This window comes from Anabrus simplex, chromosome 8 (assembly GCF_040414725.1).
Source record: "Anabrus simplex isolate iqAnaSimp1 chromosome 8, ASM4041472v1, whole genome shotgun sequence".
Taxonomy (NCBI): domain Eukaryota; kingdom Metazoa; phylum Arthropoda; class Insecta; order Orthoptera; family Tettigoniidae; genus Anabrus; species Anabrus simplex.
The window spans coordinates 11279294-11296173 of NC_090272.1; the positions used below are offsets into that span (position 1 = coordinate 11279294).

Genomic DNA, 16880 nt, shown 5'->3' on the forward strand with positions numbered 1-16880 from the left:
TTATATTCGTCATGGTAAGAGACTGGTCGGTGCGGAGTCGGCTATGTTCGGCTTTGCGTGACGTCACGTGTGGTGCTAGATGGCGGTGAATCTTAGGCCTCCCTGGCGCCGCCAACCGGCAAGAGCAACTGGTATTGGTATTGCCAATCTACCGTAGTGCGAACATCTCCCACTAAAATATTTATGACTCTTAGATAATAAGTTGGGGATTCAGAGATACCTAAATTTCTAAAAATGATAATAAAAGAACGCTCTTTCGCCGATAATTATGAAACTATAAGGTTAATCAACTATTAGTAGGGATTGTATCTGTAATGTGTTGGTAACATTGATGTTTCGTGTTTTGCGACAAGCACGTGTATTCGTGTATTGCAGTATGTGTTAGTGGAAAGTGGAGCTGTTGATGTTGATTTTCTTTAAAAGACTTTTGTGGTTTCTTATTTGATAGCTCCCACGAAATAAGTTTTAATTTAGTTCTGGTTACTAATAGTTATACATTTTCATTCATTTCTATACAGAGTAAGTCATGAGGCATTTTGTTATGAGAGGTTAACTTTTAAGGTGTGAACTCGGCTCTGTCGAGGTTAGCTTTTACAATAATAATTCTGAATGAGCAGAAGACGAGCGCTTTCCAAAAAAGATTTTGTGTACATTATATGAGCTGCGAAGTTAATAGAAGTGTGAATGTTGAAATTATTGGTTACACTGAATCCAGCGGCGTATGCTGGGATCAAGACGTGGGCTACCACTAGATATAGGTTATCCCATTTCGTTTAGTGAACTAGAGCTGGGAACGGAGTGAGTAATGCCGATGAGTAATCCGATTGTAGCGGTAGAGCGCACAACCGATCCCCACCGCTTACACCTGCAAGTACTCGCGGAGGATCAGAGCACAGTCAAATACTTTATTATGATAATACCGGACAGCTTGCGGTTTTCAGCGAGAAAGTCGATAGTGCTACTACCTACATGGCTTGGTGTGACTAACTCTTCAGTAACATATTGCCATCTGTATGATTCTTGGCGCTCTGGCGTGTTGTTTATAATGTATCAGTGTTTGTCACTAAATAATCTTACATTGCAGTTATATTCCAAGAAAAGCGTTATGCGCTGAACAAATTAACGAACAAGATAATGGTATGGGAACTGATCAGGACCGCAAGTATTAGAAAAAGTAATGACCTCGCATCTATATTGAGGTTACATTCTATGCCCCTTACATTAAGAAATCAATCAGATACTCTACTGAAATATTGGTGGAACGTAAAACCAATAACATTTACAAATATGGAACTCTAGTACACTCAAACTTGAGGGTCCACATTGTTAAATAGTAAGCTACCATAAATTTCACAGTTGAAAACTTGTAGGCCTGTAGCGTAGTGGTTATCGTGGTAGTCTTGAAATTGAAAATTGAAGGCTATGAGTTTCGAATCCAGTCGGCTCTTTTTACTGTAATAATAATAATAATAATAATAATAATAATAATAATAATAATAATTTTTCTTAACGCCCCACTAACTACTTTTTGGGATACGCCGACGTACCGGAATTCCATCCCACAAGAATCTTTTTACGTGGCAGTTAATCTGTCTGCACGAGACTGGAGTATTTGAGCACCTACAAATACCAGCGGTCTGAGCCAGGATCGAACCTGCCAAATTCGGATCAGAAGGCCAGCGCCTCAACCGTATGAGCCACTCACCCCGGCGTAAGAAAAATATTTCAGTGTATTATTTTCATAGGCTTGAGCACCAGTCCAACTAATTTACTACGCGTGTAGGGTAATTCTTCATGCATAAATATGTGAAAGAGACTTTAGGAAATTATGAACACTTCTTAAATGTCAGGCATATCGTAGGTCACTCACGTAACCCCAATATGTATTATATATATACAGATTAGTATTTCTGTCTTCAGAGGAGATAGAGAACATTCAAAGTCCGGCAAAGGTGAGACAGCAGCTTGTGGTGAGTTCTTCTGTAGAGTTCGGGAAGATTGGCTGGGTACCGAAGAAGAGGAGGAAGAAGAAGAAGGAAAGTGAAAAGGGGAAGAAGAAGAAGAAACGATGTACCAAAACTCCTGTTCCTTAATTACACCTTCTCTTTCCTGAAATCTTCATAAACCATGGATATTGTTAAGGAATCTGTCTCCTCTGGCGCTTTGGTTGAATGGTTAGCACTTCGTGGCCCTTCTCTTTCTATTCATGATACCTTCATTCTTCGGAGTTTTGGTCCTCTTCCATTTCCCTTCTGAGAGGATGTTTGGCCAGTTATACTTTCTCTTAAAATAATAATGACCACCACGGAATGGTCAGCGCACTGGCCTTCGGTTCAGAGGGTCCTGGTACGATTCCCGGCTGAGTCGGAGATTTAAATCTCTTCTGTTAATTCGTGTAGATCGGGGCCTACGGGTTTGTATTCGTATTCATACGCCTCTTCAAATATATGCAACATATCAGACGAGAAACAACCACAGAAACACGCAATAATAAATACATATATCCTTCCACATAGGGTTGGTGTTAGGAAAGGCATCCGGCCGGAAAATCAGGCTAAGTCTACACAAAGTGCTGCCCGAGGTAACTGAGAAAAGTCTAGAAAGAAGAGAAGAGAGTAGTAGGTGATTATTCATCTGGGCTAGGCGGATACTCAAAGAAACTCTGATTTTAATTTTTAAGACATAGCGAAACGCACGGCTAACACAGTGCTCGTTTGGAGTTTTATGAAGGAGGCATTTCATATTTTAAATTTTAATTCTTAATTATTATGATTGTTCAGTTATTTTAACAAAAATATTTCCAATGTATGTAGATGCATTCCTCTCAACTGTAGCATAGATAAGTATGCAGTTCCTGGGCTTGTCACACCTGCACGCTAGATGTCACCACCGTCGCTGTTCGCACTCCGCTCAATGCTGTTGAGATAGAGCTGTCCGGTATTGGTGTATTAAAGTATTTGGCACAGTGTAGCGCACGACACATGCTTAACAAGGGGAGACCACGACGTTCGGATCACGGAGTATGTTCAAACTTTGTACACTTTTAGTAGTCCGTTAGGACAAGATAATGTGCAAATAGTAAGGCATTTTCGAGAAAATCGCAAGAGAAGTTCCTCGTCGAATATGTACCGGTGCGTTGCGGTCAAGAACACGAGATGGCGACGGTCGAGTGATTAGCGTTCAAGCTCCGCAATCACTGGATCGAGTCGTACTGGTCGCTTTTTTGTTTTGCAACACCGGTCATATTCTTTCATATACAGGTATATTGCAGGTAGAGCGTCCAGGTGCAAAGCAGTTCCGAGTACCTTACTCGATTTCACTGTCAGGTATGAGGGATTTCACAAATCACGGCTGGCATACATTTTCAGGAATACTTCATGCATTGGGGCGTTTACTTGTTGATAATTATAAATGATATATATATTGTAGTCCACCTCTGTCGTGGAGTGGTTAGTGTGATTGGTTGTCACCCCCGGATGCCCGGACTTGATTCCCGGCTCTGCCACGAAATTTGAAAAGTGGTACGAGGGCTGGAACGGGGTCCACTCAGCCTCGGGAGGTCAACTGAGTAGATGGGGGTTTGATTCCCTCCTCAGCCATCCTCGAAGTGGTTTTTCGTAGTTTGACATTCATTTTGCCTCCGGGTAAATGCCGGGATGTAGGCCCCTACCTAATGTAAGGCCAAGGCTGCTTCCTTCCCTCTTCCTTGCCTATCCCTTCCAATCTTCTTATCTATCCACAAGGCCCCTGTACAGCATAGCAGGTGAGGTCGCCTGGGCGAGGTACTGGCCATCCTTCCCAGTTGTATTCCCGACCCAAATTCTCACGCTCCAGGACATTGCTCTTGAGGCGGTAGAGGTGGGATTCCTCGCTGAGTCCGAGGGAAAAGCCAACCCTGGAGGGTAAACAGATTAAGAAAGAAAGAAAGAAAGAAAGAAATTTTTTGTAATGATAAACATTAGTAAAGAGCCAAATAACATTGGAAATCCAATAAAAATTCATGCAAATATACCTTTCCTTCATTATATTTCCTTTGAATTGTAATATATATGAAAGAATATGACCAGTGTTGAAAAACAAAACGGCAAGCAGTACCCGAGCCAGCGATTACAGAGCTTGAACTCTAACCACTCGACCACCACCGTTTCGTGCTTATGACCGTAATGCACTTATACATATTCGACGCGAAAACTTCTCTTGTGATTTTTTCGAGAACGCCTTAGTACTACACCTTACTACTTGTACATTATCTCGTCCTAATGGACTACTAAATGTGTACAAAGTTTGAGGATACTCCGTGATCCGAACGTCGTGGCCTCCCCTTGTAAGGGTATTGTACCTGTTGCATCTATATTTCCTCCGCTTGTTGTGTTTTGTAGATAATGCAAAGCATAGTAGATAATAATTGTGGCATTAGTTTGATATTTAATCCCATTTTGAGATGGTAATCATGTTTTAGAATATTTAAGGAATTGCATAAATTTTTACAGAAATTTGTACCACAAACGCCAGGAAAACCATCTGATGCATGGCAGCTCGTTGAAATTACTGATGATAAAAATCAGCAAAATGCAAATTTTGCGGCCGCATTTACGCGACGGGTGGTGGCGTATCAAATTTGTGGGATCATATCAAGAGGCATCACGGGGATGAAATGAGCAGGTCGGCTTCTCCAGCAGAAAACAACATCGCTGTATTCAGCAAAATAGTTATGTTGTGAGAAAAGGGCATTGAATTTACATTGCCATACCAATAATGTATTTAAACGTGCAGCCACAGTACATTCACTCGGTAGTTCACTCGGTACAACCGGGTGATGACGTCACAAGCACTGCTCTGCTCAGTCCCCACCACTATAGTGAACGGCAAGTCTTAAGCGTTTTGAGCTGCAACCAATAGCTAGAGCCCTGCACGGATGTGGCCACAAAGTTTGTGTCTTGGTGGATACAAACTGTATGGCAGTGCGGATAATTTTTCTGATAATTTATTAGTAATGACGTTTATTGATTTTCACTCAGGTATACTCTTGTTTTTGCTTGTGGTTAGGTGATCCTTGACATTGGTATGGGAGAATGGTGATATATAAAGAGCCTTGAAACCGCCGCTGTCTCAATCCTCTCATACTGCCCAGTGTTCTCCCTAGGACCTTTCTAATGGGCGCACCGCCCTGCCATTTTTAGAAACCGCCCGGCTAATATAACCTAGATATGTGCTAATTTCATAATATTAATAGGTACATATTTGAGTCATTGTGTGCTCGAAATTAACATGTAAATACTGTAAAACTGATAATTTAAATTATAAATAATTATTATTAGCATAATTGCATGAATTGCATCGGAGATCAAATGTTTAGCTTGACCACTACGTAGTCGCAAATGGGCGTCTGGATTAGTGTGGATTCGCATGCGAGCCCTCTATTCCGCATTACGTCACAAACACGTATGGCAGTCCACATGTCCACAGCAACCGAGTGGTAGGCCTAAGTCCGCTGTTACATTATTTGGAAGGAGCAATAGAACACTAGAAGTTCAAAATACTCTGTTATGTCTTGTTCATGATAATAACACTAAAATAGTTCAATTTTGCAGTTAATGTTTACCTGCCTGATATTTTTGTTAACGCCCTGAGTGAAACGAAGTGAAATTCTTTTTATATTGAAGTTTTACGTAGTATTCCCCGCCCGGCCACCCATTCGTGCCACCCGGCTGACAAAAATTTCTGGGGAGAACACTGCTGCCTGTTCTATCCCACTAGTTTAAGGCCCCATTTACAATGCAAACATAACCGTAGTGGTATTCACAATGGAGGAATGTAACATTAATGTAAAGAGTACACAGCAACCAATCAAAACACTGCCAGGTTTTGGGCTATCTCGCAGTTTTATATTTCAATACCTCGATGGAATCAAACATGGTGGTAGCGGAATTCATATTACTGCAAACATCTATTGCTTTGCTGCTGGGAGCAGTGCACCTGAAAAGGCGATCTAAACAACGGTGCAGAAAATGGGTTCATCCCTTGAATCAAAGAAGGTTATCTCAGGGTGATTTTGGTAATCTACTGTAAGAAATGGCCCTTATCAGTTCGTTTTGTACATGCGGATGAAACCTGAACTGTTTGCCTTTCTTATAATTTGCTTCCCCTTTTCTAATAAAAAGAAATATAAGGTCTCGTTTACCGACATCTATGCCCCTATCTATCACACCTCGATGAGATGTTTGGGTCTATTTGTTTGGATGATATCGTTTTCGTTAATTAGTAGTCTGTCATAATGTTAAGAAATATACAGAGACACTGTTTTATCTGGTTTTATTTATGACAGGGATTGTCACTCGCCCGGTCGCCAGCGCTGCGAGCTTGTCCCACCATCATACATACACACAAAGATTATTTTGAAAGAGAATTACAACTGTTTCATCGTAAGAAGTCATTATATCGCACACAAAATACAATGTTTACATCTGCTCTGATTGGTTGGTTCTTAAACTTAACGTAAAATTAACCGCAAGAGCTTGGAGTTTGCAATCTCTTAATTTTATGGACTCGCAGTTAAGTTTACATCGGAGCATTGTAAATGGTTCCATCAGATAACATGGCCGCAAAATTCTAAGATAACGGTAATTTTAAGTTTACGGTACGTTACCCTTTGCATTGTGAATGGGGCTTTACAGAGGAAGGCGCGACTACCAATATTTCTTCAAGTCGCCGTAACAGTTCAGTAGTAGACGCGCAATCTTCGCTGTCAATGTGGGTGTAAGCACTGTGTTATTCGTGCATGAATGTGTGTGGAAAGCTGAGTTTTTTCGTACAATGAGTAAACGTGTCTGGTCCCTTCCATTCGTACAAGAGATATTTTGTATAGAACTGTGAAATTAATTAATCATGTTATGTTTATGGATACTTCAAAAGTGATTTTAAGGTGTACTTGTTTCTTTCCGTTTGTGTAAGATATATATATATATTTTTTTGTAGAACTGAAACTTCAGATTATTTCCCTGAAATATTCAACTGTTGTGTACCATTTTGCCAATCTCGGCAAGTGGTTTGCAGACAGAAAAGATACAACTCCATGAAATACTGTCTAGAAGGGAATTAAGAGAAAAGCGGCTATCGGCTTTATCGAGGCAAGGACCTATCCTCAGATTACTCTCGCATCTGTGCCTTTACACCTTATTTCAGAAGGTAATGGAGCCTCCGTGGCTCAAGCGTCAGCGCGCCGGCCTCTCACCGCTGGGTTCCGTGGTTCAAATCCCGGTCACTCCATGTGAGATTTGTGCTGGACAAAACGTAGGTGGGACAGGTTTTTCTCCGGGTACTCCAGTTTTCCCTGTCATATTTCATTCCAGCAACACTCTTGAATATCATTTCATTTCATCTGTCATTCATTAATCATTGCCCCAGAGGAGGGCGACAGGCTTCGGCAGCCGGCACAGTTCCTATCTTCACCACTAGATGGGGCCTTCATTCATTCCATTCTTGACCCGGTCGAATGACTGGAAACAGGCTGCAGATTTTTTTCAGAAGGTGATTAAAGCCGTGAAGGATAGTAGATTATAGAAGATTATAGAAAAAATAATCAATAAATATAAATACCGCCCTTCTACCACCTTGAAAAAAAAATAAGAAAAACAACTCCTCTCTTTCTGTCTTTACCATCAACAAACAAATCTACCAATATTAAATAGAAGGAAGGATCCACCTTTCAGTACTCCGTTGTTAAGTTGAACCAAATAGAAGTTACGACCTGTTCATTTGGGACCGGTTTCAACACATTTGAAGTGTCATCATCGGCCAATTAGCAAAACAGTGCAAAAATTAAGTCATAAAGATCTAAAAACAACTAACACAATGATCACAGGCAAAAAATTAACACTATTTCATGCCGAAGCAATTCCAGTTCATGTTCATAAAAACAGAAAACAAATCTACCAAGTCACCAACATCTTTAAAAAGCACGATGTAAAAGTAGCTTTCAAAACAAACAATAGAAACGCACAAGTCTTACATAATGCCACATCCATAAACAAGTTCAATAGTTATTGAAAATCAGGAGTATACAGGATCATTTGCAACAGTTGTAATTCTTCTTACCTCGGTCAGACTGGGAGAAATTTTAATATAAGGTACTCGGAACACGTCAATGCCCTAAAATACAATAAATTTTCAGCTGTAGGACAGCATATGCATGACTATAATCACAAATTCACAGACATGAAACAAGATATGGAAATTCTCAAAATCATCAACAAAGGACCCCTCCTTAACATTACCGAAAGCTGCTTCATACATTTAGATCAATATTTCAACCCAAATCATAATGAAATTTCAGAAAAGCCAAATATCCTTTTTTGACCTTCTAATTTCCATTTTACCGAGCTCGATAGCTGCAGTCGCTTAAGTGCGGCCGGTATCCAGTATTCGGGAGGTAGTAGGTTCGAACCCCACTGTCGGCAACCCTGAATATGGTTTTCCCATTTTCACACGCTTCCTTCCCAGTCCTAGCCCTTTCCTGTCCCATCGTCGCCATAAGACCTATCTGTGTCGGTGCGACGTTAAGCCAATAGCAAAAAAAAAAAAATCCCATTTTCAGTAACGTCAAACCAACAAGTCATAATTCAGTTTTTCATAATATTCACAGCACCTTTCCTCAACAGCCATCCTTTTTCCCACGTCCTTCATACCCGCCTTAATTCTCCCTTCCTCCACCCCACCCCCTTCCCCCTCTCCTTCCTTTTCATTTGAATCTCACAACAGTTAGTCTGAAGCACACACAACACTAGGCCACACCCCTCAAGCTGCAAGAGGTAAGTCTCATAACCTATGCCATCTAACTAACACATTCTCTCATTCAATTCATTAATTTAATTTTATCTAATTTATTCAGGTTAACTTCATGGGCACCGCAATGAATTGCAAATTTTATACCAGACACAATGTATCTGTATTAACCACATCTTCTTGTGCCGTCCCGACAATGTACAACAACATTTCAGCATGATTTAACAAGCACCACGAGAGCATCTCATTTATTACCTTGATTGATGATGAAACAACAGCTAACAGTTCTCCGTCAGCTAATGGTTATTTACAGCGGTGTCCAATGGCTTGCATATGACTAACACCACTCAGATAGGTTTGGTGATGAACTACGGGATCAACTTGCACCAGTTCCCGTTTACTATTGAATTATTAATGATTAGATGCTCTGTGTATATAAATTAATACTTGAAATATTCTCAATGGTGAGCATACTCAAGAAGTTAGAACCTAGTTTATTTTCGAATTTAATCATAATTTCATCACAGTTTTTTAATGTCAATTTGTATATACAGTATATGTTTCATTTGTTTTATGTCAATTGCGTGCATGTACATTTTGTTTAGTTATTAGATGTTTTACATTAAGGCTGAAGATGGCCAGACCCGGCCAAAACTAGTTCCTAATTAATTAATGTAATTTAGAATATTATGTATTATAGTATTGAAAGGTGGACCATTACTACATTCATTTAATAATTATATTGGATAGTAGATTCCTTGTGATAAGAATTGTGACGGACAATCACAAAACAAACATCTCCATGTTTAGACATTTTGGATGACCTCAGATATCCAGATATATTCCAGTCAAACTAGAAACAGGAAATTAAATCCTAATTTGCGGGTACTTGGTTCATGTTCTTGAGGAGAGGATGGAGTGTGACATCTGTGTCAGCCACATCTCACCGCCTAGAGCTTTGACACCGCTAAATGGAACTGATTATGCATCAGGACAGAGGAGGAGTTCGATAACCAAAACCTTGTTTTGTTGCTCTGGTGAAGTATCTGCAGAAGTTTGTTTAAGCTGCTCTCCCTATTGTCGAAGTCCTTCAAACATATGAGCGTAATACAAGGACTTGCGACGTCTTCCCTTTCAGAATGGGTTTTGTTACAGTGTGAGGTCAAAGAACATCAGCAAACTGTTAGTGATATTATCCTAACCAAGATTGTAAGACCTCTGTTTACCGGGCGAGTTGGCCGTGCGTGTAGAGGCGCGCGGCTGTGAGCTTGCATCCGGGAGATAGTAGGTTCGAATCCCACTATCGGCAGCCCTGAAAATGGTTTTCCGTGGTTTCCCATTTTCACACCAGGCAAATGCTGGGGCTGTACCTTAATTAAGGCCACGGCCGCTTCCTTCCAACTCCTAGGCCTTTCCTATCCCATCGTCGCCATAAGACCTATCTGTGTCGGTGCGACGTAAAGCCCCTAGCAAAAAACAAAAAAAAACAAAAAAAAAGACCTCTGTTAACCGATATTGCGTTGGAAAGAACAGAAAGTACGGTATCTACCACTCCAACCAAGCCTTCGTCTAGGAAAATCTTTAAATTGTGCATGAAGAGGTCAACTGTGACTTCATACAGGTAATGTTGCTGATATTTAATATTACTGATGTAATTTACGAGCTTCAGTGAACATATGACCATACTGCATAGTGTTTTGTAGGCTGTCATCATTAGAATAAGTTTGGAACATGGTGCGTCATCTAGCGGAGAAATTTTGTCACAGCCTAGTCGCAAGAAACCTTGCATAGAGCAGGCAGTATAGGAGGATCGAGATGGCGGTGCTTGAAACCATAAAGCCGTAAATGTGACCTAAGCCTAACTGGCTCCTGCCCGCAATTAATGGAAGGAAGGAACAAACATCAGTGTGTCAGTAGTTGTCGCAAGAGAAAATCCCTCATAAACTTGCGACTACCAGTAGCCAATGAAGAAGACTGCTGTGTTGTCAAAGCTGCTTCACAAGCTACTGCTCTGGCCTCTGCTACTGTCCATACTTAACAGCTGATCAGTGAAGATGGTAGGGGCTCCGGTAAAAAAGTAGGGGACTGAAAATAATAATAATATTGCATTGAAAATTATTCACATGTGTTCAGCACTCCATTTTGAATATCTTTAGTTCCCAAAATGTAGCATTTTCTTAGCGATTTTGTGGGTAATATTGGTAATAATTACTCATATGAAGTAAGGGGATGTATTTATGATAGCATGGGATAGACTGGTCACTTTGACTTTAGAACAAAGCATGGAACTTATGGTGGGTGAGGAAAGCATGGAAGTTACAATGCAAAGCATGATTGTTACAAGTTTTGTTTATGTTATTGATATAGGGCAATATACTGTATTTTCATAGGTTATGGTATGGTGTTGAGAAGAACAATGATCTTGGGACAAGCGAGGGGGGCCCAGGTTTGAGCTGCGAAGCGGCTTTAGGCCTCCAGTTTGCTGTGCAAACACCATTGGTCTGGACTGGTTAGGGTAGGGGCTGGACTAGACAGTTGGTCTGGATACACCACTCATATGGGGAGAAGCAAAGGGGGTCTGGGAGCGTAAGCCCCCAGGTTAGAGCTGCGAAGTGGCTTTAGGCTTGTAGTTTGCACTGCAAGCACCATTGGTCTGGATTGGTTAGGGTAGGATCTGGACAAGAGCATTGGTCTGAATAGAGCAGTCATATGAGGACAAGCAAAGGGGGGTCTGGGAGCGTAAGCCTCCAGGTTAGAGCTGCGAAGTGGCTTTAGGCTTGTAGTTTGCACTGCAAGCACCATTGGTCTGGACTGGTTAGGGTAGGATCTGGACAAGAGCATTGGTCTGAATAGAGCAGTCATATGATGACAAGCAAAGGGGGGTCTGGGAGCGTAAGCCCCCAGGTTAGAGCCGCGAAGTGGCTTTAGGCTTGTAGTTTGCACTGCAAACACCATTGGTCTAGACTGGTTAGAGTACGGCCTGATTAGACCATTTGTCTGGACTGGTTAGGGTAGGATCTGGACAAGAGCATTTGTCTAGACTGGTTAGGATAGGATCTGGACAAGAGCATTGATCTGGATAGACCAGTTATATGGGGACAAGCAAAGGGGTTCTCTGGGCGTAAGCACCCACTTTAGACCCGTGAAGCGGCATTAGGCCTCTAGTTTTCACTTTAAGCACCATTGGTCTGGACTGGATAGGATAGGATGTGGAGAAGAGCATTGGTCTGAACTGGTTAGGATAGGATCTCTATACAAGAGCATTGGCCTTGATAGACCAGTTATATAGGGACAAGCAAACACCATTAGTCTGGACTGTTTAGGGTAGAACCTGGAGTAGACCATTGGTATTGACTGGTTAGGGTTGGGCCTGGACTAGACCATTGGTCTGGGCTGGTTAGGATAGGGGTTGGACTAGACCTGGACCTCTCAAATGCCGAAAATCTGACGCATTCAAACTGAAGTGCAGAGTTCCTGTGCACAGTGCATCGGTCCCACTCGGCTTGGACCAACGCTTCGCCGCTGGGCTACTCGGCTAAGCTTGGCTCACTTTGGCTCGGATTTGGAGCGCTACGGAGCGAATGAGGAAGAGGGGCGGAGCGAGCAAGACAGGCGTGGGGATAGAGAGAGACAGCACTGTTGCTCCAAATCCAGGAGTGGGGGTCTGCACACTGGTGCACCAAGTGCATGCACCCTGAGAGGCCCTGGACTAGACCATTGGTCTGGACTGATTAGGATAGGGGCTGGTCAAGTGCATTGGTCTGGATAGACATATCATATGGGGGCAAGCATTTGAAACTAGAGGCCTAAGGCCGCTTTGCAGCTCTAACCTGGGGGCTTATGCCCCCAGACCCCCTTTGCTTGTCTCCAAATCATTGCTCTTCTCAACACCATACCATAACCCATGAAAATATAATTGTCATATATCAGTAATGTAAATATCACTTGTAACTTCTATGATTTGCGTTGTAATTTCCATACTTTCCTCATCTACTGTAAGTTCCAGTTTTTGCTCTATCCCATAACATCTCTGGAAACAAAGATGGTTATGATAAATGCAGCCTCCTGCTTCATTATGAGTAATTGTTACCATTATTACCCTTAAAATCACTAAAAATCCTACATTTTAGGACCTGAAAATATTCAAAATGGACTGATGAACACGTGTCAGTAACTTTCAAAACGATATTATTATTTCCAGTCCCCTACTTCTTTCCCACTGCCGCCTAAGGTTTAGCAAATTTAAGTCAAGCTTTGTGGCTAAATGGATAGAATGCTTGCCTTTGGTCCGATGGTCCTGGTTCAATTCTCAGAATCAATCCCCTTGGCTTGAGGACTAGGTGTTTATCATTTCTTCGCCATTCATTTCATCCTCATTAGGTCATCACCAAGCCTACAGAGATGCCATGCACCATTATTATTAAATTAAAATGTTCTATAAACAGAATTACTAGCGGGGTAGACCAAGGTATGAATATGACAAGCAGATTAGAGCAGATGTAGGATCTAGTAGTTATATTGAAATGGAAAGTTTAGCACAGGTTAAGATGGCATGGGCAACTACATCAAACCAGTCTTTGGACTGATCACTGAAACAACAACATTCCATTAGGTATGTAGAATATTGTTGAAGATGTGGGTTATTATCTAGGTCCTTTAATCCTTTGAATGACAGTTCTTATCAGTTGATATCTGGTACTAGTGGTTGAATGGTTGCTTACTTGATGTACCCAAGATTACATATAGTACACAAACCTTTTCTTGATACCCAGTTCCGATTCAGCACTAGGGAGCTCAGGTATCAAGAATAGGTTCGTATACTATACATAGTTCTGCCTGACGTTGATGTATGTTTTATTTAATGTCAGTCACTACTGATCTGCATTTAGGGCAGTCGCCCAGGTGGTAGATTCCCTATCAGTTGGTTTCCTAGCCTTTTCTTAAATGATCGCAAAGAAATTGGAAAATTATTGAACATTTCCCTTGGTAAGTTATTCCAATCCCTAAGGCCGCTATTAGCCGTGGGCGACTAGTGACGCAACTAAGTTGCCAGAGGATTTAAGTACCGGGCGATCAGTGGCGCAACTTGTGAATAATTGCTCGGTTCATACCGGGGAATAGTCAGTTGAGAGAATGGCGTCCTACGAAGAACTTTTTCTTGCTCTTCTATTAAAAAAGGAAGAACCGAAGAGTTAGGAAAGTGCGGAAACATCCTATATTTGTTTCTCGGCTGACTAGAGGATTATATTATACATTGTTTGACGATCTAAATGAGGATGACAGTAAATTTTTCAATTACCTGCGCATGTCAAAGTCGTCATTTTACGGATTGCTTGGCCACATAAAAGAAGAAATAATGGGAAACGACACAGGACTAAACAAGTGTTTCCCAGTTGAGCTGTAATTTACTAATATAGCCATATAATGGATCAGTGGTACTTGTAAACGATTATAGAATTTTTATGGGTATTACATATTTCCATATAAGAGTAGTAAACGTTTTATAATACTCACATACTGGGTGAGTTGGCCGCGCGATTAGGAGCGCGCAGCTGTGAGCTTGCATCTGGGAGATAGTGGGTTCGAATCCCACTGTCGGCAGCCCTGAAGATGGTTTTCCGTGGTTTCCCATTTTCACACCAGGCAAATTCTGGGGCTGTACCTTAAGGCTACGGCTGCTTCCTTCCAACTCCTGTCCCTTTCCTATCCCATCGTCGCCATATGACCTATCTGTGTCGGTGTGACGTAAAGCAACTAGCAAAATAGAATATAATACTCACCTAGAGGTTTCTTCTCAACTACGGGTTTTACTTCGAATTCTGGAATAAAGTCCTTTAAAATGCTGTTCCAAGAATTCAGTGTTTCTATTTTGTCCGTGTAAGCTTCAGTTCTGGAATCCCAAGTGACCGCTTTTCATTCTACCTCAAAAATGGTCTTCAGTATTTATTTGACTTTCTAATAAGGCTGGTTTACACGGGTAGAGTAACGAGGCGAGTAGAGTAGATAGTAGAGCTACTAGCATCGTGTAAACAACTCGAATAGTAGCAAGTAGAGTAGAGTAGCTAGTACGTAGTAGAGCAGAGTGGGTTTCCGCTGTGGTAAAGTAACTCTACCACTATCCTTCCCCCTCCACCGGAACCGAGCTCCGAGAGCTGGCGGAGAAGGCCTCTCGATTTTTCAGTTGGCGCGTCATTCAACTATTTCCATGTGTGTACTGACGGTATTCCGTTGAGTAAACTGAGCATTTTTGTGCTTTTATTTGGTGGAAAAATTAAGTGCACGGAAGAAGAAACATACAAATTTGTAGAATTGTAGCGTGAAAAATAAACATAAACATAAACAGCATTATTTACAGAAACGTAAATATGAGACGGGCGGCGAAAAGGACTTTATTATGAAAATGGGTAAAGAGGGTTTTGGTTTTATGGAACTTAAACAGAAAATACAATACAAATACAATGTACCTACAACCAAGAACTGATGAAAATTCGTAAATCCAATAAGTCTGGAGATGGTGCCGCAGACATCTACACCCCCTCTCTTAAATGGTTTAGTAAAGTATAATTTGGAAGGTAATACTAAAAGTCATCCGCCTCTGTGGTGTGGTTAGTGTGATTAGCTGCCACCCCCGGAGGCCCGGATTCGATTCCCGAACTGCCACGAAATTTGAAAAGTGGTACGAGGGCTGGAACGGGGTCCACTCAGCCTCGGGAGTTCAGCTCAGTAGAGGTGGGTTCGATTCCCACCTCAGCCATCCTTAAAGCGGTTTTCCGTGGTTTCCCGCTTCTCCTCCAGGCAAATGCCACGATGGTACCTAACTTAAGGCCACGGCCGCTTCCTTCCCTCTTCCTTGTCTATCCCTTCCAATCTTCCCATCCCCACCAAGGCCCCTGTTCAGCATAGCAGATGAGGCCGCCTGGGAGAGGTACTGGTCATCCTCACCAGTTGTATCCCCCGACCCAATATCTCACGCTCCAGGACACTGCCCTTGAGGTGGTAGAGGTGGGATCCCTCACTGAGTCCGAGGGAAAAACCAACCCTGGAGGGAAAACAGATTAAGAAAGAAAAAAGAATACTAAAAGCCTACCCATCCACAATGTAACATCATAGCTGACTGATATTAAGGGGAAGTACACCTATGGAGGTCAAACACATGCAGGTGTATTGTCCTATAATGAAGAACGGACCTCCCTCTTTTCGATGGAAGAAGGATTTAAAAAATACCTAAACCTATAATAGTTTCGAAGATGCAACAACAAATATAAACAAGTGTCAGCTGGATTGTCCCTTTAAATGAAGGTTTCTCAAGTTTCAGTGTTTCGTCGCCATAAGACCTATCTGTGTCGGTTCGACGTAAAGCCCCTAGCAAAAAAAAACAAAAAAGTTTCAGTGTTACACAGCGTGTTCATCATGTGTCTCGACGTGTTTAAGTTAGATTGTGATGCAGGACTGTGTACTTTAATCATATTAATAACATACATAGGGTCTTCTACATATCACTTGCCAATGCCATTAATTTTAAGCAATAACAGTAATGTCCACAACAAATAGAATAATTTTCATGTTTTGTTTGGAATATCCAAAATAATTATTGTTTACAGTACAATGTCATTTCACGAAGCTTAAGCTCTACACTTAGGCCCGGTTTCACAGTTTGAGTTTAAGTCGAAGCTTTAGTAAGCCACGCACTCCGCTTAAGCAAGGCTTACTCTTTGGCTTAAACACTACGAGTTTCACAGTAGGGGGACCATGTGCAGCTTTACTAAGCTGAACATCTCCGCAGTTGGTAATGCTTGAGCATGCGCAATGATTCAATTCTCATCTTTGTTTACATCCGTAGCCTATGATTGATTGACTTGTAGGTTATACATCGTTTATCAGCCAAGATAATTTAGAAAAATGAACGGAAAATGTGATTCCAATAATAGTAACAAAAATAAAGTTTAAAAATGGTCACTCGCCCGTCCTGCTGACACATATTACCACTACAGTCTAAAATGGCCATAACTTCTGAACCATTCATGCAAATAATGTCCTGACAAGGTTATTGAAATCCTTATAAAATACTGGAGGAGGTCAAACAATTTATTTCGATGAGG

General features: G+C 41.5%; 1 protein-coding gene across 5 annotated transcripts in view; it reads left to right on the plus strand.

Moving 5' to 3' along the window:
• The first annotated feature begins 210 nt into the window (after positions 1–210).
• Noc2 (Nucleolar complex protein 2) overlaps positions 211–16880 on the plus strand; it is a 219037-nt gene continuing 202367 nt past the window's right edge. For 2 of the 5 annotated variants that reach the window (XM_067152694.2, XM_068229011.1), the window contains exon 1: positions 211–281. In XM_067152694.2, the coding sequence (XP_067008795.2) occupies positions 235–281 (47 nt within the window). In that variant the 5' untranslated portion in view covers positions 211–234. Of the gene's footprint in view, positions 282–337; positions 520–8682; positions 8808–13375; positions 13394–16880 lie in introns of those variants that run through there. The other 3 variants (XM_068229010.1, XM_067152695.2, XM_067152696.2) reach the window with 3 other exon arrangements.